General features: G+C 45.9%; 1 protein-coding gene across 1 annotated transcript in view; it reads left to right on the top strand.

Moving 5' to 3' along the window:
• Positions 1-22,604, top strand: part of VAPB (VAMP associated protein B and C) — a 59,020-nt gene extending 36,416 nt beyond the window's left edge. Inside the window, exons 3-6 of the mRNA XM_081832531.1 lie at positions 6,995-7,098; positions 10,492-10,572; positions 12,525-12,701; positions 15,448-22,604. Coding sequence (XP_081688657.1) covers positions 6,995-7,098; positions 10,492-10,572; positions 12,525-12,701; positions 15,448-15,606 — 521 coding nt within the window. The 3' untranslated portion in view covers positions 15,607-22,604. The remainder of the gene's footprint in view (positions 1-6,994; positions 7,099-10,491; positions 10,573-12,524; positions 12,702-15,447) is intronic.
• The last annotated feature ends 3,642 nt before the right edge of the window (positions 22,605-26,246 follow it).

Raw genomic sequence — 26,246 nt, 5'->3', positions numbered from 1 at the left:
TTTGCTCTGTTCACATTATGATGCAGATGAAAGTGATGTGTAACTTTCGTGGGTTCTTGAGGCTGTTGTGCTGCATTTAGTGAGGTCATCATTTCTCTGAGGGGTGTGTGTGTGTGTTTAGTAACACATATTCTGCATTTCTTCTCTTTTAAAGATTTTTATTTATTTATTGAGAGAGATAGTGATAGAGAGCATGAGAGGGGGAGAGTCAGAGGGAGAAGCAGACTCTCCGCCGAGCAGGGAGCCCGATGCGGGACTCGATCCTGGGACTCCAGGATCATGACCTGAGCTGAAGGCAGTCGCTCAAACAACTGAGCCACCCAGGCGCCCCATTTCTTCTCTTTTGAAGGAAGTCTGATCTTATTGACCCACTGTTTTATGACCCCTGGAGGCCCTTTCCTGACAGGACCCCACTTCTGCAGTCTGTGACACAGCAGACATTGTATCACAAAGCATTAATGTTGGTGAATGGTGAGCGGTCTCCTGGTAACCAGCTTCTTCTTAATGTAGTATCAGCAGATACATTTTAAAAGTAGGATAGATGGTTCGTTTAAGAGGGTTTTATCATCAGGGTCTCTGGTATTCAAGTGAAATAAATTAAGTTAATGGGAAGCTCTTTTATAGCCTGTCACGGAAAAAAGTACATCATCTCTGTCACAATTTGCATGTATGGAGCTGACAGAACAAACGATTAACAACACTTCTTCTGTCATGTTCTCATAAAGCTCCAGCTACTAGGGCTTAGCAAACTGAATTGGACATGAGATGATAGCAGCTGAGAAATACAAACTTTTCGACATGAGTTGGGGGCAGTGTTAAGCAGGATGTGGATACTGAGGCACAGCGAGGGTTTCTGAAGGCTCTCAGGGTCTGGGTGGCCACTTGACTTCTTCATTCTTGCTTGCCGGTTGGGAGCCCCCGAGGAAAGGGGAGCTGATGGGTGGCAGACACCTTCTCCACTTGCTGCTGCAAGTGGAGGGAGAGTGGTTGCCGTGGGGGAAGGGCCGAGGCCACCTAATACCCTGAGTTTCCTGGAAGTTCACCAGCAGGCCATGATTTTCACTCCCAGTTTCACATTTTCAACTTGCCAGCTTCATGGTTGTTTATGTTTCACAAGTCCCTGCTTCTGGCTGTCTCCAGTGTTCTTGTAAGGTGATTTGATTGCTGCCGATATCCACTTCTTTGTGTTTTTACATTCTTGTTGAACTCAAAAGTCTAAATATAAGTGATAACTTTTAGCTGTTTTTCCTGATCTACACGGTGGCAGCTTGGTAGGTAGGAAGCTCTCTAGGCCTGGAGTTGTGCTCATGACCCCTGTGACATCCAGCGGTGCCTGTGGGTGTCAGCGCCCATCTGCAGAGGTGGAGCAGGCAGCTGCTAGGTGGTTTGGTTAGAGGAGCACAGGGAACCCCAGACCCCTTTCTAAAGTGGTAGATACGCGTGCGTTCCTGCGTGCATGCTTCTGTCCCTACCCAAGGCCTGGATGCATGCTGGAACTCATGGCTTGGTTTGTATGAAGTTGCTTTCTCTTTTATTTGTTTACCTATTTAAAGATTTTATTTTTAAGTAATCTCTATACCCAACATGGGGCTCAAACTTACAACCTGGAGATCAAGAGTTGCACGCTCCGTCCACCGACTGAGCCAGCCGGGCACTCCAGTCGCTTTCTCTTTTAAACTGCACTTTCTCTCAAGAGGCACTGCACAAAGCCACCGATGCCTTCACTCGAATTGTTTAACCGGGTCGTTTTCCTCCTAGAGGGGCATGTGAGGCAGCTTGTTTAGAATAACAGGGCTCTCAGCCTTTTGGTCTCAAGACCCCTTTACACTCCTCGAAATTGTAGACCCAAAGAGCCTTTTCATTTGGAGGTTATATTAATATTTATCATGTTGTAAGTTGAAGTGAGAAATTTAAAGAGTATTAATTCACTTAATAACATTAATAAGTCAATTACATGCTAACAGTGACTTTTTTTTTTTTTTTTAAGATTTTATTTATTTATTTGACAGAGAGAGACACAGCGAGAGAGGGAACACAAGCAGGGGGAAAGAGGGCAGGAGAAGCAGGCTTCCCGCTGAGCAGGGAGCCTGATGTGGGGCTCGATCCCAGGACCCTGGGAGCATGACCTGAGCCAAAGGCAGACGCTCAACGACTGAGCCACCCAGGCGCCCCTAACAGTGACATTTTTAATGAAAAATAACTTCAAAAATTCAGTGAGAAGACTGGCATTATTTGACATGTTTTGCAAATCTCTTTATTGTCTGGCTTAATAGAAAATAGGCTTGATTCTCTTTTTGTGCTTTTGCATTTATTTAGTCTGTTACAATGTGTTGTTTTGATGAATGTATATGAAGGGAAGCCATTTTTGCCACACATATGTGTGGCAAAGGAAGAGTGTTTTCAGTATCCTTTTCAGATAATTGTGGACATTATACTTTGATACTACACCAAAACTTGGCAAATGGCACTTTTCTTAAAGTTTAGTACAATGTGGAATCTTGAAACCATGACAGTATACTATTTGAACTTTGTTTCACTAAAATGCATTGGTCTCTTTTGCACTTTGAATGGGTTTTGCAATACTGTATGTTAGCTGAGTTATGCAGATCTTCCAAGTGTTGACATATTTCATGACGCAATATCAAAAAAATCACTGATCTCATCAGAAAAGTCTTCAAGTATTTGGGAAACTGGGCTCTTGATGTCAGATAGATGTTTTCCAAGAGTCTCCTTTTGGTAGAAAGCTTGGATTTTATCATTGGCAACAACTACCGTAAGTTGTTTTCCTTGAGGTGACAGGCCCAGTTGATTCATTTTTGAGCAGGTATCTGCCATATACCCGGGTTTGCATAACCATCATTTTCCTGTCGATTGTTCTCTCTAGGAACTGGTGTTCCATGAGAAGGCTTCTAGTTCAGCTCACAATCTAAACATGATATAGCCGTTTTCCCAAGATAGCAGAGCACTTCACGTGTATGTGCATTTCCTCATACAGAGTGTTAAGATGTGTTGTCAAGGGTTGAAGTTTAGTAAAATGAATCCTTTTTATTGCTTCCTCCAGGATATTATTAAGTGAAAATGGCCTTTTAAAAAAAGCTGCAAGTGTGTGGCGATGCCTGACACGGAGACCCTGCCGTGTGGGAACCGCTGCTGGCCTGTGCTGAGGTGTTGCTAGTTTTACTCTTGGCTTTGCACCAGCCATCACTGCAGAGCTCGGCACCGGCGGAGGGACAGGTGTCTTGGTGTTACTGTGCCCATGCTGTCGACTTTATGGATCACCTCCTGGGGTACCTGTGGGCTCCACGGATAGTGCTTTGAGAACCTGGGTGTGGAATCTGACTCTGGAAGCAAAGCCAGTGTGGAGTTCTGGCTCCATCTTTTAATCTGTTGGCCATGGGGTCTGAATGAGACCGGTGAGACCGGCCTTCTCTGGTGGACTGTTGCGAGGACTGGACGGGATAATGCAATGAGGGCGTGCCTTCTGTGGTGCCTAGGACATAGTAGCACCACTGAGGTCCTTTTCCTTTCCTTCCTGGGGCGTTGGGAAGGTGCTGGGGACTGGGAGACTCGACTAGGGTGGAGAGATGGAAAGGGTCAGTTTTGCCTTAGCGCATGCCTGGAATCCACAGGAAGGCCTCTTGACTCTTTTTTTTCTCACTTGCGCTGCTTCAAGGAAGGGGGGAGGGGAAGGATGCAAGGGGAACAGCAGACCTTTCTGAGGCTGTTTGTGGGTGGAGGGATCTTAGGTTCTCTGGACCTGTCGGTTGTCTGTGTGACCCAATGTAGTTTGTGCTAAAGAGCCAACTCTGAAAATTAGCAGTGTCTTCTGATTACTGCCATCTCCTGAGCACTGGGGACTCTTTACAGATAATTCTGATTCAGCCTCATAGCTCTCCATGGTGGAGGACTATAGGGGGCCTTTCCCGGCTGGAAAAATAAAATCTCAAGGATGAGGCAGTTTTTAACCTAGAGCTTATGTGCTGCTGGAGATCTGAGTATGGTCTAGGACAAAGTTTTCTTCTTTCCCATACTAAAAAAATACCAGGGCATGATTTTGTCACAGCCTAGTGAAATCTGAGATTCTCAAAACCTAATTACATTAATTTTTAAAAAATGAACATTAATCCAGGGGTACCTGGCTGGCCCAGTTGGTTGGGCGTCTGCCTTCGGCTCAGGTCTGATCCCAGGGTCCTGGGATTGGGCCCCGTGTCCGGCTCCCTGCTCCATGGGAGTCTGCTTCTCCTTCTCCGCTCCCCTCCCACCCGCTCATGCTTGCTCTCTCACCCTCTCAAATAAATAAAATCTTAAAAAAAAAAAAAAATGAACACTAATCAGACAGTAGTTTGAACACTGTGGCCTAACTTCAAAAAAGGTTGGCAGTCTCTGTCCAAGAAAGATCATAGTACAAGCAAAGGCATTGGCCCCCTCATTTATTATGTGCATTTTCCGTGTTGCATTCCTGGAGGTAGACAAAGCATGACGGGAGCTTAGCTTTCAGAAGAAGAGTCTGTGGGGCTGACCTGCTGGTCTGCTCATTTGTTCCCAGGGTTAAGTGTCAAGCCCATGTGTGTAACGATGCCCCAGGTCTGTCCACAGAAGAGCTCTTGCCAACTTGGTGCCAGAAGGGGCAATAGTTGCGTTCCAGGTCCAAAGCCACCAGCAAGAGCTGCTTTTTTGGGAGGGAACCGTGTCTCTGCTCCTGTAAGAGTAAAATTCCAATTAGAGTGGCCTTGAGTTTTAAATGACCTTTTGTTCTCTCTGCTGACGGTCACACTTTGGATTTTGGGTACTCAGAATATCACTATTGGTATCCAGACTTGATGTCATGTGTGGATAAGCCTCCAATTTTTTCTTTTTAAAGATTTATTTATTTATTTTAGAGAGAGAGCTTGCGTGTGGTGGGGGGAGGGGCAGAGGGAGAGCAAAGCAGACTCCGCCATGAGCATGGAGCCCGACGCGGGGCTCGATCTGACAACCCTGAGATCATGACCTGAGCTAAATCAAGAGTTGGACGCTCAACCGACTGAGCTACCTAGGTGCCCCATATAAGCCCCGAATTTAAGAAAGTTTTGTAGATTTATTGATTTTGTCCTGAAGAAGTCTCCCAGTAATGTCCCCTGTAGCTCAGAGAGCATGTCAGATGGGTGGTGTGGGCAGCAGAACTGCGTGGGTGGCTGTGTATACCGAAACATTGAAATCTGTGTGGTGTTAGATTTCAGTAGACTTTCTCTGTCCCGAAGGTCAAGGGAACTCTGCATCCCCAAGATGGGTGGCAGGGATATTTGCATTTCTCTTCTCTATCATGTTTGCTTTTATACGATGTGATAGGGAGTGTGAATTCAGAGTGTGAATCTGTCTCCTATTGGAGTGGTCAGTGTGGCCGAAGGGTGCTGGGCTGTACTTGGCTCTTTGTTGAAGTTTTGCTGCTTCCTGACACTTGACTTTGAGCAAGTCACTTCACTTTTGTTTAGCCCCAGCTTCTTCATATGTGAACTAGGGTTTAGGACAAACTGCAGTTTAAGACATGTGCCCTTTATCTGCTGCAGGGGGTAATTGATGGCGAAGCTTTGGAGGAAGCTGCAAGATGGGGCTCAGAGGCCAGAGAACCCTGATTGAGTGCCCTGCAGGAAAGGTGCTGGTGGAGAAGGACAGCACTCTAACTGGTAGAGGACAGGGAGTCAGTCCTTTGTGGTGGGCCACCTGCAGTTGAGCATCCCTCCCCTTCGTGGTGTGACGTCGGGCAACTTAGTTAACCTTTCTGTGCTCCAGTTTGCTCACCTGAAAACAGGCATTAAAATAACCTCCATAGCAGTACCTACCTCTTAAAGTTTAAATGAGGTAATAATAGACCTAACGTACAGAGCCTGGTTTCTGGCTCATGGGAGGTGCCGAATCCGTGTTAGCGCTTCTCATGGTCAGGACTATAGGAGGCTTTTCCTGTGTGTGAGAAAGGTGTGTGTCAGGGAACTTAACCAGATGTGTGGTTTAGCCAGAGCCTTGCAGCACATCGCGTATTTTTTTTTTTTTTTAAGATTTTATTTATTTGACAGAGAGAGACAGCGAGAGAGGGAACACAAGCAGGGGGAGTGGGAGAGGGAGAAGCAGGCTTCCCGCCGAGCGGGGAGCCCGATGCGGGGCTCGATCCCAGGACCCTGGGATCATGACCTGAGCCGAAGGCAGATGCTCAACAACTGAGCCACCCAGGCGCCCCGCACATCGCGTGTTTTAAAGCAGCCGCCGTTTAACAAGGGTGGTGGGTACTAAGGAAGCCGGTAGGAACGGGGACGCACCTACTCAGTGTGGTGGGCGTGACTTGTCCGAGAGAGCCTTTATGTGAGATTCCTTTAGGTTCTTGGGGAGGAAGGGAGGCTTTATGTGATATTCCTCTAGGTTCTTGGGGAGGAGAGGTGGTTTGTACACTGGTGGTGTTTTTCCCATGCTGTGAGCGTGCTGGTTGTGAAAATTTCCTAACATTGCATTGGCAAAATTGTATTTGAAGCAATACTTGGATACCTTGGTATGGGAAATGGACAAAGAAAAGCTAAAATGAAACCGTCACATGTCTTTGGATTATTCTAGTTTACTTTCTGAAGAGATCATTTCGCTCTGTTGTCTTGAGCAGAAAGGCATATGGTATTTGCGCCTGGTTTACCTGTCTGTAGGACCTGTAGCGGACCTCTGTGTCAGGTGGGCGGTCATGAAAGATCGGGGGGCTAGGAATCAGAAGACCTGAATCCTAAGCCCAGGTCCCAGCTCTGCCACTGTCTGCTGTTTGACTTTAGGCAAGTCCCCCAACTTCTCAGGATCTCAGGCTTGAGACCTGAAAAGCGGAGAAGATGCTGGGCACCTTGCCCTGCTGGCCTCACTGGGGCGGTGTAAGGCTCAGATGAGAATCCTGGTAAACTGCTGTACAACCGAGATACGAGTTTTAACATAACAAATGGCTGCTGGTAACCAAGCTCTGACCCTCCTAATGAAATATTTTCTTTCTCAGTGATGTTACAGCCTTTCGATTATGACCCCAATGAGAAAAGTAAACACAAGTTTATGGTTCAGTCTATGTTTGCTCCGACTGACACTTCTGATATGGAAGCAGTAGTAAGTACTGAATGCTTCTTACTTTTTTTTAGTAATTAAAAAAAAATGATTAGGTACAGAATTTTGGGTGCATGCATTTCAAAATGTGTCAAAATTGTTTTTAAAGGGGAATGGTGTTTTCAAGGAGGTTTGTACTTTGACTACCTTTATGGTTTTTCTTAAACTTTGATTTTAACATTTTATGTAACTTTCCAGAATACTATTCTTTTCTGACTTTTATATCTCAGTTTGCTTCAGCAGTTCCTTGTTCTGATGGATTGTGTCTTGAATGGTTTGAGGATTCCCTTCCTTTAAACCCCCCTTCTATCCCCCATAGAAAAGGGTCCTTCTTAGTCTAGGGAATGTCTCTTACCATGTCTCCTTGCACACACCCCCCCTGCCCCAAGAACCCAGAGGGATGTGAGAGAGTGGAATACTTAAATGTCCTCCAACGCTTGAGGGTTTGTTTTTCTGCTTGGTTCTGGTAAGCATGATTTTTTTTTTCCTCTCCCTAATTTCCCTCATTCCCCCCCCCCCCCCACTTAAATACATGTTTAACTCTGTCTCTAATTTTGGTAAAAATAAGGTAACTTTGTTTTTATAAAATGAATAAGTGATACTATATTATTGGGTTTTCTGGGAAAAGATTATAATGGAAATTCTCCTTAAAGTAAGCTTTTTCTGCATTTGAATAAATCAGCAGGCATTCTGTTGTCTGCGGGAATCACAATGTACAGATAAACCTTACCGTGCACAGCCCCAGCTAGGACAGACTGGCCAGTCCTTGAGCTCACAGATGGGAAAAAGAAGGTGGGGCTCCCTCAACACCCACATCACTTTCCAGCTTGCCAGCCCAAGCTGGAAGACGGGTCCCCCAAGGAGCACCTGCAGACGGGAGTCAGCCGTGGCTCATGAAGCACTATGGTTTTTCTCTTTCAAAAGTTTTATGTGAAGGGCTTTCTATGCACAGCTTCCCTTCACGTTCCAGTGTCACCACTCAGCCTTTTCTGTTAGTCTTGGAAAAGCATAAATGACCATCTTTGCGGATGTTCAAGTTTGGGGCAGGAGATGAGAGTAAGCTGGGTATTTTGAGGTTGGAGAGAGATGAGTGATAATAGGCAGCCTTCCCCTTTCATAAGAATGATTATTGAGGCATTTACTACTTTTTCTTTTATTTCCCAGAATATGATATATACTTCATGTTAATTTGTGTGAGCAAGGAAATGTATGGCAAATACAAAATTTGGAATATCTAAGAATGTGTTCGCTTGGCTTTTGCTGCATGGCTTAGTGACAAGAGTGACATGGGCTTGGGCGTCTTGGGCGTGGGGCTGAGCTCTGCCTTGTACTAACGTTGTGGCCTTGGGCAGTTTTCATTAACTCTCTGTAGGATTGGGTCACCTGTAAAAGGGGGATAAAAACCTAGGTCACACATTGTTGTGGGATTCAGTGTGCTGTGTGTGTCGAGCACCTGGCACAGTGTCCGGAGCTGTTGTATCTGAGGGCTCTTGTGGTCCGGGCCCTCTACATACAATAAACGTGAATTTCACTCCCTTTTATGGTAATTTTTATAACACTTAAATTTTTTTATATGAATGTACATTGTAGGAAATTTTGGAAATACACAAATAAGCAAAAATAAAACTAAAAGTGACCCGTAATTTATTTACCCTAGATCTAACCACTGTTATGGAGAGCTTTGTGCTATTTCTTTATTTTAAACTATATTTTTTGTATTTTGATATACAGAAAGCGGAAAAAAATTGTACAGTGACTACTCCTATAACCTTTACCTAGATTCACCATTTAACACTTTGCCACATTGGCTTCATTTCTGTTATAAACTTTCTTTTTTTTGCCGAACCACTTGACTGTAAGACGCAGACTTCATGACACTCCACTCCTACACGCTTCAGAACAAGGACAGTGTCTCACATAGTCACAGCACTGTCCTCATAGCTGAGAAAGTTGACATTAATCCAATCATGTTATCTAACAGAGAAACCTATATGCAGCATTTTCCAATTGCTCCAAAATGGCCGTTAGTTGTTGTTACTCTAGTAGAGTCCAATACCCTCAACCTTTTTTGTTTTTCGTGACTTTGAATTTTTTGAGTCCAGGCCAGTTCTGGGATTGTCCAGTTATTTCCTCATGATTAAATTAAGGTTAAATGTTTTTTGGCAAGAATATTCCATAAGTAATGTCATTGTATGCATCATATCAGAAGGCATTTAATACTGGGTCGTCCCTCTATTGGTGATGCTCAGTTGGATTACTTGGTTACGATGGTGACTGCCAACTTCCCAGTGTCAAGGCACAATTGCCCCTTGTGGTTAATAGGTAATCTTTGATACTCTTGAGTAATCCTGGATGCTTGGAGATCATGTGAATATCCTGCTCATCAGCAGTCTCACCTGGTGGTTTTAGTGTCCAGTGATGATCCTTGCTTGACGCTCTTTTGACACAGGCACACGTACGCTCGTGTGTGTGTGTGTGTGTGTGTGTGTGTGTGTGTACAGAGGAACAGACTAGACTATTGCCTGTAGCTTCTTCACTATGATTCTGTGAATTTTCTCTGTGTAGTCTTCAGTATCATTTGAATGGCATGCTGTTCCACTGAATGGATCTGCCATGATTTATTTGGCAGTTCCTGTTGTTCGACATATAGATGGTTTCCTATTTTTGGCTCTTGGTACTTGTGTTGCACTAGCTGCCTCCTGCATGGTCCTGGGGCGAGGGTGGAGAGTTTGTTCTTTTTTCCGTATTGTAACCTTCTTGCTACGCTGGTCTGCAGTTCTCAGCATACCCTGGGATTCCTGCCCTCCACTGCCCAAAGGAGGAGGATTAAGCCAGGAGTACAATCCCAGAGCATGGATTTAGCCAGGAAGTCGTCCCCACCAGCGGGCTGGAGGGAGTGGGGGTTGGCCCAGACAATGGCTTGCTCATAAATGTGCCCCATTGGTAGTTGGCAGCGTGGTTCTAAAACCACTCCCAGGTAGTATACGCTTACTTTAAGAAGGATGTACCCTGCAAAGTAAATTTTATTTTCCTAAGGAGAGCCAAAGTTACCTCTGACCGCTCAGACATAATTTAGAAAATTCCTCTTCCTTCAGCGGTGGTTGTCTCTGTTCCATGTGCTTCCCACAGACTAGCAACAGGAGCAGCATTGGTTGACTTGGAGGAATCAGGCCGCAGGACTGGGATTTGTGAAGTGTAATAAATATTCAGGAAAGCTAGTGTATTTAATCTTGTCATGTTAAAAATATTGAAATCTTAGCAGACGTAAGTTCTTTATTTGATATACATCAGGGCTTTCTCATTAAGAATATTTTTTTGAAATTGTCAGTTATAGGAAGAAAATTATTCTTCCAGCAGCTTTATAATATCCTGATTATTAAATTTAAATTGTTTTAGTGGAAGGAGGCAAAACCGGAAGACCTTATGGATTCAAAACTTAGATGTGTGTTTGAATTGCCAGCAGAAAATGATAAACCAGTAAGTATGTTTATAGTTAACAATAATTGAATGTTGCAAGCTGATTCTCATTTGCATACCATCTCCTGCAAAACCAAGATTTAAGTTGGCAAATTATTTTCCTTCTTCTGAAGTCTGATGAAAAAAATAAGCTGAAGTCAACAAATAAGTGGGCCTTCATGAAATCAGCCTTTGAGAGACTTGCAGAAAGACAACTAATTGAAACAATTTTTTTTCTTGAAAAGTGCAACCTGTTGGCTGTTGAAATGTCATAAATCCTAAAGAGCTTCTTTGACTTGGCAAAGTTATAGGTTGCTGTAAAGAGTGGGTAAGTCTACAACAGGGAATAATTTGCCGTTTATCATGGTGCTTGATGGACAGGTGGTAAGCTCTCGGGTTCTGTTGTTTCACAGACTGCTGTCTTAGGTCTCCCTGTCTGCACTTTCCCCTAACACCACCTCACCACCCCACCACCCCCTTAACCCTCCTGCCTCTTTAGTCAGACCTGCTTTTAGATTAGGGTTTCTCAGCCTTAGCACTATTAACATCAGGGCTGGATCATTCTCTGCCATGGGGGCTGTTTTGGGCCGTGTAGGATGTTTAGCAGCATCCCTGGCCTCTCCTCACTAGATACCAGTCATCACCCCTCTCGTGTGACAACCAAAAATGTCTCCAGACATTGCCCAGTGTGCGCTGTTGGGGGCGGAATTGCCTCCTGTTGGGAGTTGCCCCCTGTGCTGCCTGAGGGGGTGAGGGAAAGGACTAGCTGCCTCCAAGCTGTCAGCTTGCTTTTCTCCATGAAACCAAGGGACAGACCTCTCATGGCCCTTGCTCGTGACCAGTTGGGAGAGCAGACTCCATCTGAAATGCTGATTTGGACCTTCCTTCAACTTAGAAGAACTTAAATTGTATTAAAAAACACCTTGCAGAATATTCTACTACCCTGGCTGTTAATAGCTGGAGTTGGGAAATCGAAACGCCCACATTCCGTGAACATTGTCCATAGCGATCTGCAGGAATGCTGTTGATCTGTGCCACCGCTTCTTAGTAGTTTCTTCCTGCTCAGCGACTGACCGCCATCGTTACCCTATTTCTTGGAGTGGGTAATAGGTTTTTTGTTGTTGTTGATGTTTGTCTCTTCCCATTGCACATTTTGTCCCGGGAAGGTCGGTTTGGGAACTTGTGAGACCTCCTGTTCTGCTCCTGGCTCTGTGCTGTACGAGCTTTGTAGATGGGGGCCTTGCCCTTTGCAGGGCTCCCCTCTTCTCACCTGGAAAATGAAGGGTTAAGCTCGAGAGTGCAGAAGGGAGAGTCGGTCGTTTTCGGTGTGCTGCACAGAACCCCTAGGGCAGTGATCCCCAGCACACCTGACCACCTCCATGCCCTCCCTGGCACCGGCTCCTCCCCAGTCACTCTCCAGAGACCGTCATAACTGTCTCGGCAGGGAAGTGGGGGATGTGCAGCTTCCCTTGATTGAAATATTGCAGACACTGAGCTAGTTTCACCTTCAACCCAGCTTCGAAGTCTTGAGTTCGTGAAATAAATCGCTCTCTGTGTAACGTCCTCCCTGACTTCCCACCTCCCCCGTCCGGGCCCGTCCTGGGGATGTTGAGGTCTTCCTGGTGACAGTAATTTGTGGCTAATAACTCCTGAGCTTGCACGATTACGATATGCTAATTTTTGCATGGCAGGAATTTGATAGTGCAGTATGCACAGCCCTTTTTCTCTTCCTTTGAAGTATTAGTCTCAGCCGAACTTCATTATTTGTCCTTATCCATAATTTCTGGGGCCCAGTTGCTTTAGATTATTAAGATACTAGATAAAGTGATCCATTTTTAAAATAAATGTGACATTTTACAGTGTGGATGAAACGCTACCACGTGTGGTGTTTGCTGAGAACTACTTTACTTTGCATAAAAAAGTCCTTTATTACATAGTTGGTGACACTTGGGCTTTCATTTATTTCTGAACAGCATGATGTAGAAATAAATAAAATTATACCCACAACTGCATCAAAGACAGAAACACCAACGGTGTCTAAAGCTCTGAGTTCTTCTTTGGATGACACTGAAGTTAAGAAGGTGATGGAAGAGTGTAAGAGGCTGCAGGGAGAAGTGCAGAGGCTCCGGGAGGAGAACAAGCAATTCAAGGTAATGGCATCTTCTTTTTTTTTCCTTTAAGATTTTATTTAAGTAACCTCCATGCCCAACATGGGGCTCGAACTCACAACCCCAAGATTAAGAGTCACATGCTCTACCGACTGAGCCAGCCTGGCGCCCCGGTGGTGTTTTATTTCCTGATAGTCTACAGAAAACAGGGGCTTTTCCACTGTGATCTTGGGTGGGGAAGTTGACACATCCCTGCATTTGTAGAATTGTTTTGTATTTACACATCCTTTCCCTAGGGAGAAATTTCTATGGCTTTCATCAGGTTCTCAAAAGAGCTCTGACACATTCCCCCCTCCCCCCTAATTATCCAGTGTCCCTGAGCAGAAGTTTCTCAGCTATTTAAATTCTGTTCCCTTGTACTTGACATGTTATAATTTCTTTAATCTTCTAAACCTTCTATGAAGTAGGGATTGTTACCATCCCCAGTTTACAGATGGAGGAGACTGAGAAACAGGTTAAGTGACTTGCCTGAGGTCACACTTCCAGTGAGAATTGAACCCAGGCTTTGTGCCTCAGAGTCCACATCCATTCCATTCTCCTGCCTCAGCCTGCAGACTCTCGTCCTCTTGTAAGGAAACCAATCCTCTCTCGCCCTCCCGTTAGTGTCAACCGAAGACAGACTCTGAGACTAAACACAAAACAGCAGTGGTTATAACCCTGCTCCATCCCCAATGGGTGAGAATCTTTCTTTGGGAGGGTAAATAGGTACTCTTTTAATATAGGCATAATTGTCATTTTTGAAGATTCTAGGTGGGTCTGGGCAGTAGGGTCTCCTCAAACTGTTCACACGGTGATGAGATTGGAGATGGAAAGTTGTCATAGTAGACAGGTGGAGATTGTAGAAGGAGAAGCCTGAGTCTCCAGCTTGTGGGTGTTGACGAGGTGGTTGGCCTTGGCGTTAGAAGGTCGGGCTGCACTGGGTGGTGAAGGGAGGTGGGGCGCACCTCGTTTGGCCTTGGCAGCCTGAGTTGTGCTAGTGCCGGCTCACACTTGACTAGCTCGGAGTCTGTCGTGGTCACAGCATCCTTGGGCCTCCACTCGCAAAACATATCTAAGGCCCCTTCCAGCTTTAAAAGTCTGTCTGTTTCAGACAAGGTCTTGATGAGAATGTTTCTGAACATCTGGTCATAGGAACTTCTGTTGCAGCTTAAATCTGAGACCGGTCTAGTCCCTTCTCGATCATGCCACTCACCCGCCCTTGGCATCCACTCTTTAACCACCACAGCACCAGACACACACAGTAAATACATACCGTTCAGTTGATGACTTCTTTTATTCTGACAGTGCCATAGATACAGGAGAACTGACTGTCTGGAGAATGGCATCATCTTCTTTCTTTGCAGTAATCTTGATTTGCCTCCTTCAGAAACTTCTTTTAGTATGGAGTAAATTATGAAGCTGGCATTTTACTTTTTGGCTAAAAATCTAAGGTATGCCTAAAGCTTCTCCTTGAGCGTATTTCTCTTCAGAAACAGAGTCCTGTGCCATTTAAAGTGATAAATAGGTAGAAATAGCTTCTATATAAACCCAATAAAATAAATGCTGTATTTTGCTGTGCCCATTTTTTTTTTTGAAGTTAATCGAATAACACCAGTCATTTATCACTGTGCAGCGATATTGGCCATGCCCCATGAGCAGAATATCTTTAAAATATTATCAGACCAATCTTGACGTTAGAAGATTCTTTATCCTGCCAAACACTGATTTCTTGTTTTGTGTTGTTTCATTCTTTCCTTTGGCCAACACATTTTCTGAGGCTCTCCCATGTACCCGGCACTGTGGGTAGAAGCATGAGCTATCCCAGCCATGGAAGAGCTCCCTGCTGACCAGGGTAGCTGGGGACGCAAATACTGACGACCCGAGTGATGAGTGGCCCCACAGAGATGACCACAAATGCCGCGGAGACTCAGCTCGATGGACTAGCTGCCTGTTGTCTCCAGGACTGGCTAGTTTGGGGATGAGGAGATGGGGCAATTAGCCAGAGATGCACCTGAGCCCAAGTAGAGAGGCCTTGCTGCATGCCCTGTTGAGGAGTGTGGACTTGGCCTTGGGATCAGTAAAGGAGGAAAAAGTTTCTATTCCATGCATTAAGTAGAAAATATCAGAGATGCCTCTGTCAGATTCAGTGACATTTTAATATGCCACATATCATGTCTTCTATCTAGCAGTCTACATGTAACTCATCAATACAGAGCTCTGCATTTGAAAGCTTCAGGGCCCCCCACTTCGTAGTTTCTTGTGATTTTTATGTTTGCGCTTTGGGAAGTGTCTATCATTTCAAAACCTGTGCCTTGGTTAGGGAAGCCTGCTCAGTAGAGGAAACGAAGACAGAGCGGGTTGGAGTCTGATGTAGGAGAGCGGCTGGGAGGCATGGCCAGAGAGGTGGATGGTTCCAGGGTGCAAAGGGCCTGGCTGACACTCTCAGGGGCTTTTTTTCTGTAAGTGATGGGGAACCGAGGCCCGCCTGCTTAGATGTGTGGTATGAAAAGGTGGCTAGCAGCATCGTGTGCGTGGGTGAAGGCAAAGAGGGACTTCTGGCAGTGTTTTCTCAGTGGCCTCAAGCCGGTACCTTCTCCGTGGGATTCAGTTTCTCCCTTTGAAAAATGAGGAGGCTGGCCCACACTATGTGATTCAAGTCTGCTTACAAGCCTACACTGATAAAGCTGGACAGTTGACTTCTCCTTCTGGTGCCTTGGGTTGTCTTTGAAATGTGCGCTTGCTCCCGTAGGAAGAAGATGGGCTTCGGATGAGGAAGACAGCACAGAGCAACAACCCTGTTCCTGTGGTAGCTGCGGCCGGGAAGGACGAGGGCCTCAGCGCCCGGCTGCTCGCGCTGGTGGTTTTGTTCTTCATCGTTGGCGTGATCGTAGGGAAGATCGCCTTGTAGGGGCGGAAGGCAAAGGGCGGCACGCTGGATTGATGGGCCCGCCATACCATGGGGTTTGAATTTATCATAACCATGTGTAAAAAGAAGTTAATGTGTGATGACATCTCACAGGTCTTGCCTTTAAATTACCCCTTCCCTGCGCGTGCACACGCGTGCACACACACACACACACAATTATAACGTAACAATCTTTTAGAAAGTGAAAAATGTATAGTAAATGATTGGGGGGAAAAGAATGGTCTTTATTAATGACAAGGGAAACCGTGATTAAATCGTAATGGCATGTTGTGTCACTTTAGACATTTGTAGCCTTGGTACATGTGGCTGGGTTGATTACCTCTCAGAACAAGACCCTCTTCCTGCCTGTTGGTGCTGGCCCTTGGGGAGCGGAGCCCAGTGTGGCGGGGAGGGCCATCCCCTCCACGTAGCACCCCCCCTGCCTGCTCACCCCCGGCCTGCTGCTCCATGGTCTGCCCTGGGCCTGGCCGTCAGTTCCTTGGGAACGATGAACGAGGTCGGAAGCCAGCGGCGTTGTGCTGTGGCGGTGTCGGGTCTGCCCATGGGGGGCGGAAGGCGGTGCTCAGCGACTGACCCAACACTTTGGAAATGAAAGTCAATGCTTTGTTCTCTTAAAGGGACCAAGCTAAATTACTGTCCGTTCATGTAGTGAGATTGAATTGTTACTCAGAGATGTTTAATGCATATTTAACTTATTTAATGTATCTCATCTCATGTTTCCTTATTGCCACAGATTATAATTAATGCTGTGGCCTAATGCCAGGGGGTGAGGCTGGCACTGCTGCTGGAGAGCCGAGGGCTCCTGTCTCTCCAGAGGTTCTGGGCTCTACGTACACATGGAGGTGTGGTTTGTTTGAATGTTGGACAGTTGCTGCCAGGAGGTGTTTCTCTGTGTAAATAAGTAACAACCGTCAGAGAGGGAAGTTCTTAGTAGCAACAGTCAACTCTGTTACCCTTTTGAATGGCGAAGACTAGCTGATCTTCCGTTTTGTTCCTTCAGTGCCCCTCTGCCACCACGCATACTTCCAGCACACGTGGCCCTAGCCTGGTCCTGACCTTTCCTGCGTGGCCCTCGCTTGGACTGGGGCGGCAGACGGAGCCAGCGGGGTGGGGCCGGGGGGTGGGGAGGCTCTTCAGATAATCGTCAAGTAGCGATTGAGAGTTTGACTGTAAATTAATTTTATGCCATAAAAGACCAATCCAGTTCTGTTTGACTATGTAGCATCTTAAAAAGAAAAAAAAAATAAAGCCCCAGAATTAAGAGTTCTTTTGTCATTTTGTCACACTTGCTATAGGGGGGAAATTATGATCCTCATTATTATTTTGTTATTGGAAGGTTAGTTCTAAAATGAGCCCTATCAATGAGAAATACATATGTTTAATGATTTGAATATATATATCTATACATATATGTCGTGTGTGTGTGTGTGTATTTGTTGTTGGCTTCAACTGAGAGTATAAAAATAAAACTGCTGAAAATCTTAAGCAGCTGGTCACCCTTGCTCTTCCATTGCTTTGCCCCTCAGTAGAAAGAAATCTCTCCTCTGGGTCAAGGAGCCGTGCAGAAAAGAGAGATAAGCATGCTGAGCATGGCGCCAGGGAGTGGGTGGGTTTGAAAAGACAGATTCATCAAAAGGAAGACAGTTCTTAGAAGTCATCCGTTTGAGTCACGTTCCTCCTGAGCTTGGCTGGGGCGGAAGGGCCTTGGTTCTGGCCCTGAGGATCTGGTCAGGGACCTAGAGACTGGGAGCTGGGCATCTGCGGTCTAAGTAAATAGCTTCTGTCTTCATGAGAAGTTACTGTATCCCGAGTGCTTGCAGGGAACATGGAGCAGACCCAGTTCACAGCCACACACCTGGTGCTCAGATGGTGTTGAGTGCACGCACGGGGAGGGCTGCCCGAGTAGAAGTGAGTCTCCAGTGTTATCTTGTCCACGTGGATCCAGGGACTTATGGAATGGGGTGAAAAGACTGTGCCTTCTGCCATTAATTTTCTGTAAGTGGGCTACAGTCTGTCCAAATGTGGTAGCTGCAGCGAGCCATTCTTGACAGCCTCCAGCCCCTCATGGCCTCGAAAGGACCGGGCTCACTCAGAAGGGTCTCAGACTGTTCCTGGAGTGCGGCACAGTCCCATTTCTGTGGAGTGGAGCTCTGCAGACTTTTTCTCAAGGGGTGTGGCTGTATGTTCCCATAAAACTTGATTCACAGAAACAGCTGGCGGGATTTGGCGTATGAGGCTGGAGCTTGCCCGCGCTTGCACTGGGGTGGCTGAGTTCTTAAAAAGAGTGCCTCGGATATCTGTTCTGTTCTCAGACTTGGCAGTGACTTCCTGTTTTGTGTATATGCAGGAGACGGCATTCAGCTTCTCAGGAGATGTGGGCCTTTTGTTTGTAGCTGAAAATCGGAATTTAAAATCCAGAGTTGTCTTCTTTCTAACTAATCATCCTGTAAGCTCTCTTTCTCCTTTCGAGGTCAAGATTCGTGAACGCATGTTAGTTTATGGGGCTTTTTGACTGAGCAGAAGAAGGGAGCTTCCCAGGGAGAGAGGGAAGGTGATGGTGGGGAGATTGGATATTATGTAAATCATCCAGCAGTAAAGAGTGTGCTAGGAGAGGCAGAGTGTGTGTGCGCAAGCACTGCTAAGGGTCAGGGACCATTTGAAGAGCCACAAACACTCAAGATCTCAAACCGGAGAAGTACGCACCTTTTGAGTGTCTTTCTTGGAATGACGGATGAGGAAGCATGAGGGTCAGGCAGAGAGGTAGATGTGTGGTCCCTTCCTGTGGCCTGGCCTGTCCCAAGCAAGAGGAAAAGAGTCAAGTAATCAGAATAAACTGGCCTGGCCCGAGCAGGGCTGACTGGCAAGGGCGCAGGCCGGCGCGAGCCCTAAGCCCGCAGCGGCCAGGCCACCCTCCCTCCCGCCTGCTGCCCCGGGCACTGCTTTACAGCACCTCCCAGAGCAGTGCCTTTGTTTTAGAAATCTGCCACCGAGCCCACCAATACATAAGAGATGTAAGCAATAAGAGTCCTGTAAATTTTTATTGATTGAATTTTTAAATTGATAATTTAAGCTCCCTCCACACAATACAAAATACTTCTTAAAGACAGCAGGCTGTATTGTTTGTAGGTATGAGGACCCGGCTTTAGTTTTTTTTTCCTTCTCCTAGTTTGCATGTTTTCCCACTCTAGTCTTCTAAATTGCTGGCACCAGCAGTAATAAATACTGATAAAATCAAAATTGATTTTTACCAGTGGACAGTTTATGCCTAGAGAGACGGCTTATACCTACATAACACAGAAGGGGGAAAAATGAGGAACCTCCAGTGATCCGTGAAAACCTAAACGCTTTCAAACAAATCCCAGGAACAGAACTGCTATCCAGAGATATCAGTGTGGACTTGCAGGCTGTGTTGGGTCAGATATAACTGAATGCAGTGATAGCTCAGAGCTAAATAGCCTTTCAAATTAATTTGAAAACAAACTGTGTGTGTGTGTGTGTGTGTGTGTGTGTGTGTAGACCATGTACCATATGTAAGTAGCTTAACATTTTTCAAATGGTGCCTATATTTTTTGCACACACAGATCTTTATTTTTGCAAACTCAGAAATCCATGCCAAAATACAATAGCGTTTGTCATTTTCAGTCTCTTCTCTAAACTGGACCATTTACAAGTTTCTTGTTATGGTTTGTGAAATTCTTAGTTTGAAAGAAAAAAATGAGAGAGATGGGACTTGGGTGTCCTGGTCACCTTGAGCACTGGACTGCCAGCCTTCCTCAGGTGAAGAGGCCGCTGCGCCCCCTGCTGGCGATGGCAGCTCACTGAGGGCGTCTCACGGGGCCCCGGGGTCCAGGGCAGCCTCCCCTGCGCCGGTCCATGGAGTCCGTCTGGCTAGAGGAGGAGCAGAACTAGGTCCAACTCCGCAGTTCTCCAAAGTGACCACTCCGAGGAGTCCTCTCTCAGTTAAGCGTGGGCATGTTTGCTGTTGCTGGGTGTGAATGCTTTCAAAGATCAGCAGAAAGGGACCTGTTCTTAGAAAGTCCCCCGAGGAGTCAGTCCTGCACACAGATCTGCTAAGGCCTGTGATTACCCATGCTTGAAGGCAGCTCGGGGACCACACGTGCCGCACGTCGAGTGGGGCCCCTTGGGGTTTCCCTGACGTGGTTGGGTTTGTGGAAGTCTTGTTTTCTTTTTTAACCTTCCTCAGACAGAGCTGCTTTGACAGCAGCCTTTTAGGGAAAGTTGCTATTGTTCCGGTGCTCCCTCTGCCTTGTGCAGAGCACTTCCAGAACGTTCGCTCAAACAGCTGTGACCCAGTGGGGGTGGGTGGGATGGGGGGGGTGAGGGCTCTGTTTCGCACATGAGGAAATGAAGTCTCCAAGAGGTAACACTGAGCAACTTCTTAGAGCCTCTCATTCGGAACGAAGTTGGTCTCTGAGAAGCCAGTGGTGAGGCTGGGATGGCTAAGACAGGGTCTGGACCGCATTTCCACTCAGCAGTGTGAAGGCTCTGGTGAGTGAACTCGCAGTCTCAGCCACTTGGACCGCTTGTTCCCCTTTTATGTGTTTGCCTTCATACCTCATGCAGTTATTCTAAAGATGAAGTGGACAGAATCCAGACGCTCATTGAGATGCTTTTTTATTTTTCTTTTTGAAACCAAATACACTTCAGACAGCGAAGAAACTGCGTTTTCCATTTTCTGGTTACCTGAAGATCTCTGCCTGATGCTCGTGGGGAATGAATTTTGGGGGCTGTGGAAAGAAAATGCCCAGTCTGTCTCAGCAAGGCAGTGACAGGGATGCTTTCTGTGGGGCTTTACGTAACTTATAAATTAAATGTGAAGCGAGGGCAGGTCATTAAAATTGGTATCACTGAAGTGGCCTGTTTAAGAACAGCCAAGCTGCTAGGCTCAGACCTCTCCCCGAATTAGCGCTGCACTTCTCGCGGAGATCATGGAAGGGAGCAAGTCCCAGCAGACCCTGGTAAGGGGCGGCAGCCCAGAGGCGGGCTTGGGAGGCTGTGAAAATGGGCCTCCAGCGAGACTCCCAGCCCTCTCGCTCCTACGCTCGAGTCCCATCTGCCACACACTTAGTCCACAGGGTCGACCCCAAAGAATGTCAGTTGGGGTGCACGAGCCTCCCCACCCCACGCCCCGCCAACCCCCTGCGGGGGAATCCAGACCTCCCTCCACGGGGTGTTAGCGACGTCATCTATGCCACTGAAAAATAAGGTTTTGTTTTATTTTCATTACAGGGGTATTTGGGGAAATTTAGAAGACATGAACACACGCGAACGGTTGTGTATAATAGTTACAAGTGAAACCCGTGGAGGTAGATGAGAGATTGTCTCGAGTAATATAATTACTTCAGATTTTTTTCCTAATGGAATTAATTCATTAGAAAATGTCTGCATCGACTCCATAGAAGAGGAAGAAAAAGCTAGCAACAAAAGCATAGCTATTACCTAACTTGCCGTAGATATTTGCAATCATGATACCTTGGAATGTTGCCACAATATGGATTGCTTTGATTAAAAGATGTCAGTTGAATAAAACAGTACCATGGGATAATAGTTTTCTGCCGCTAGATAAATGCTAATGTTTATTTTTAAACCAGGAAACATTGATCCTGTGACAATGCCCTATTAGAATTACTTTATTATACCACAGGGCTGATGTATATTTAATCATTCGGCTAATGGACGTGGGTGCAGGACTGCTGTGCGCTCACTGCATCCTGATGGACGCTGGGAGAGTGGCCCCACTCCTGCCCAGCGCCGCGGCCGACCCCAGCGGAACAGGGTCCCATTTACTTTTTGATTCTCTTCAGTACATGCCAACTAGGGTAGACAAATCTGATAGCTCAACACAGTTTCATTAAGGCTTAGTGCTAACAAGAATGCATAGCTTTTTGTGACTTAAAACAATGATAGACTAGCATGCATGTTTCTCACGTCAACTCAATGGTTTTTCATGTGATACGAAAAGGTCTGGTTCTTTGTAGGAACCTGACGCCTGCATTCCCATCTTTCTTTTGTACTTTAGAAGCCAACTACATTCAGCTGTGACCCTCCGCTGCGGCATTCATTTAAAACGAGGTTTTTCCCTTGACTCTTCTAGTTGGATTCAGAGGTCAGAATTTATTGTCTGTAATCCTGAGACCATGTGTACAAGAACTGCTTGCCTCCAGCGTTCACGCATTTAGCAAACATTTATCAGTTTACCTTCTGTAATATGTTAGATACTGCAGGAGATGCTGAGGAATTAATCAACAGGAGTGATTTGTTTTTGTGCGTTTCATTCGTAAGCAGTCTCAGTAAAGTGATTCAAGCTTATATGTAGAGAGCAGACTGCAAAGTACATTTGGTTCTCATTTCTGCTGCTAACATTTCCTTTTTTAAGAATTTATAAACTGCTGCCATTTGGAACTTCCTATAAGAAACTCAGAATGATCTATTTAAATGTTTCCTTAACGTCCTCTCTCCTTTGTGAGTAAAGAAGTCATTTCAATGGTGCGCTCTGTCCCCCTCTGCTTAAGCTTTCTCCCTGTCTTGGGGGGAAAAAAAAATCTCTGCAGTTTGTGGTGTGTGTTTTTATTCTGACTTCAATGTACATTAACATTTTGGGGATTGAGTCTTTTAAGAGATGTCTTAGAATGCTATCGTTTTAATAATTTTTCTTTTCTGTATTTTAAGTTGTATTTCCTGTTTTGACAGAATTCATTTAAAAAGTTGGTGCAGGAAAGGACTCTTTACCATCATCCATTCTGGTTATCTGATATGTAATAAATTCATGGTTTTATGGCTGACTTTACATTTCCCGGATGTATCTCTGCAGTGTCCAGATCGAAAGAGCCATTCAGAGCGTGTTCTCAACATGTTCCGCCGTGTCGGCCTGATGAAGCCCGCCCTGCCAAGGCATAAACTTTTGTACTAGCTGTCTCCGTATTCTGTTCAATAAATTCTGTGCTCTGAATATATTTAAAGGATGCTTCAGTGTAAAATTTTTTGAACGGATGGCTTAAGAGCATTTGGATATGCTTTAGGGAACACAGCAGTGCCCATTGTTTTGCTCTGCCCCTGATTCTCAGGAACATAAAATCGGTTGAAAATGAAAAATCATAGATCTCTTCTCTGACGGAAACAGACGTAAGGAATGACTTAGGTCAGCTTCCTCACTTTACTGATGAGGAAACTTTTGCCCAGTGTGGGGGCCAGGCACGCATTCATGTACTTTCCTGAGGGGTGGGGGTGGGGAGGATTTGTCACTGACAGAGTCCTGGCTGGTGGAGCTTGCTTCCAGGTCTGCAAGGTGCGCCGGCCTGTCTTTAAGCTGTGCTGGACAGTTCTCCCACTTACAGTGTCATCTTTTCAAAACGTTAATGACAACATTTTAACTTCTTTTGAAAAAGTAACACAAGCAAACATTAAGACTTGACAGCAGTCCAAAACACTCCCCCCTGCCCCAGGCCCAGACCCTCGCCCTTCTCCAGAGACTCCTGAATGCCCCATTTCCCGTTTGCCTCTTTCCAGAGACCCTGTCTGCACGTGTGTTCGAGCGCGCACAGCCCCACGTTTCCTTACACGCAGATGGCACACACAGCCCGCTGTCGTGTTCTTTGACTTTGTAATATGTCAGAGATCATTTCATGTCCACACACATTTTCTTAACGGCTCTGTCGTTTTCCTTTGTGATGTGCCCGTAATTGACTTAACCAGCCCTCCACGGAGGTGCACTTCACCCGTTTCTGGTCTTGGCTGCTACAAACACCCCTGCACACAAGCGGGAATAATAGGGCACAGCTCCTCGGGGAGAAACGGCTGAGTCAAAGGGTGCCTGCATTTTAAGTTTTGCCCCGTGACTCCCCCACCGGCTTCCGTGGAGGGCATGCGAGCTCCTGTCCCCCACCCCCCCCGCCCCCTGCCCAGGCTAGCACGTTGCCATGGCTGATGTTTGCATTTCTCTGCTCATCTGGAAAGGGCGCGCAGTTTCTTGGTTTCAGTCCACATTTCTTTGCATGAGGTTGAGCAGCTTGCACGTGTAAAGGTCGTTTGAACGCACACGTGAAGATCTAGAATGATGGAAGCTCAGAGGAAGGGGAGTCTTAACCGCGGGAAGGGCCAGTGGTAGAACAGCAGAAATGCAGTTCTAAAGGGGTACATTTATGAATGTGGAAATAGGAACGTACGGTATTTTACTCCTGGGAAAACCACTTGCCACAGAGGGTATAGAAATGGATTGGGCGGGGGCGATAAATAACGCTGTACTGCCAGCTGATCAAGCTCTCGTTCCTGACCTCTGCCAGCGACGTCCCGATGGCGTCGGTCTAAGTGAGCCTGTCCTCTTGCTTCTCGGGTCCTTATTGCAGGGGGCACAGGTAAGGCCCAGTTCAGTGTTGCAGACCATGGAGCGTTCTGGAATAGGGACTAGAAATGGTGGTCATCCTTAAAGCTGTGAAGTAGAGGTGTTCTGTACTCAACAGTCGAAGGAGCCGTTCTGGCATCCTCATCATCTCATTACTCAAGAAGACAGATGCCGCCTGGGAAGTTGCCAGGGTCCTGTGATGGGGGAGACCCGCCCCGCCCCTCAGAAGCTGCACTTAAGGTGGAGGCTTTACCTTGTCCAAGTAGAACTTCGCTTTCTGTTTTCTTAGCAATGCTTGACCACTAAAATCACTTCAAAGAAAAAAAAAAGTAAAAATTTGGAGAAACACAAAATTAGTGTTACGGGCTTTTTTTTTTTTTAGATTTTATTTATTTATTTGAGAGAGAGGGAATGAGAGACAGAGAGCATGAGAAGGAGGAAGGTCAGAGGGAGAAGCAGACTCCCTGCTGAGCAGGGAGCCCAATGCGGGACTCGATCCCGGGACTCCGGGATCATGACCTGAGCCGAAGGCAGTCGCTTAACCAACTGAGCCACCCAGGTGCCCCGGGCTTTTTGAAAAATGTAACTTTATGCTACTTAAAAGATGTTAGGAAAATGTGTACGGAAGGCAGGAGGCTTTTTAAAGTCAAGCCAAGCAAGACCCATTGTTATATTTCAACCCCCGCCTTGCAGTCAGATTGCTGGTCCTAAATGGGACTCCAAAGCACAGAAAGTATTTTCTGTTCGTAATGGTAAAACCATCAAAAGGTATCCCTCTGGTGGCTGTGTGAAGACGGGCTGGCAGCTCACGGCTGGCGCTTCAGGCACTTTCTCCCGTGTTTCCCTCAGTCTCAGACATGGAGGATGAGTCTAATTGGTACAAACTCAGCTGCTCCCTCCTCCCCCACCCTGGGATCCAGTGCGAGGGCACCCTCCCTGCCCCACCACCCCTGTCGCCCAAAGCGTTTGACACCTCTCTTGCCATAGTCTGTCCTTACTGGATTGAAAGCAATTTGAAGGGAAGTTCTAGGTTTTGTTGTTGGATTTGGTTTTGCAGTGGTGTTTTTTTTTCTTCTTTTAAGTTTTTATTTAAATTCCAGATAGCTAACATACAGTGTTACGTTAGTTCCAGGTGTATAATACAGAGATTCAGCACTCCCATCCGTCACCCGGTGCTCATCACGACGAGTTCGCTCCTTCATCCCCATCCCCCGTTTCCCCGTCCCCCCGCCCCTCTCCCCTCTGGTGACCAGCAGTGTGTTTGTTCTCTGTAGTCCAGAGTCTGTTTCTTGGTTTTCCTCTCTCTTTTCCCCCCTTTGCTCGTTTGTTTTGTTTCTTGAATTCCACAGAAGAGTGAAATATATGGTATTTGTTTTTCTCTGAATGACTTATTTTGCTTAGCATTATATCCTGTAGATCCATTCATGTCGTTGCAAATGGCAAGATTTCATTCTTTTTTTGTGTGTGTGGCTGAGTAATATTCCTATACACACACACACACACACACACACACACACACACACACACACACACTACATCTTCTTTGTCCATTCATCTGTCGATGGATACTTGGGCTGTATTCATAACTTGGCTATTGTAAATAATGCTGCTATAAACATCAGGATGCATGTGTCCCTTTGGATTCATGTTTTTGTATTCTTTGGGTAAATACCTAGTAGTGCAATTGCTGGGTCATATGGTAATTCTATTTTTAACTTTTTGAGGAACCTCCATACTGTTTTCCACATTAGCTGCACCAGTTTGCATTCCCACCAACAGTGCACGAGGGTTCCCCTTTCTCCACATCCTCACCAACACCTGTTGTTTCTTGTGTGTTGGTGATTTTAGCCATTCTGGTAGTCGTGAGTGAGGTGGTATCTCTTTGTGATTTTGATTTGCATTTTCCTGGTGATGAGTGATGTTGAGCATCTTTTCATGTGTTGTGTGTTTTGCAGCATTTTTAATTTTACCTTTTACCAAAGCATTTCATGTGCATTGGATAAAATGCAAAGTAGTTCTAACAGGCTCATAATGAAAACCAGCAGACCCTCCTGGCCCTGTACCTCCACTTCCTAGAGGCAGCCGTGTTAACGCTTTCTGCCTTCTGGTAGTAACATGTCTATTTCTCAGTCATGTGGCTATATTACTTTTTCTTGAGTTTTCACTTCTAGATCTTTTTTTTTTTTTTTTAAAGATTTTATTTATTTATTTGAGACAGAGAGAATGAGAGACAGAGAGCATGAGAGGGAGGAGGGTCAGAGGG

This window comes from Leptonychotes weddellii, chromosome 10 (assembly GCF_054177405.1).
Source record: "Leptonychotes weddellii isolate Sample4059 chromosome 10, ASM5417740v2, whole genome shotgun sequence".
Taxonomy (NCBI): Eukaryota; Metazoa; Chordata; class Mammalia; order Carnivora; family Phocidae; genus Leptonychotes; species Leptonychotes weddellii.
Note: the sequence above shows the minus strand (reverse complement) of the source record. Positions and strands in the feature narration are given on the sequence as shown.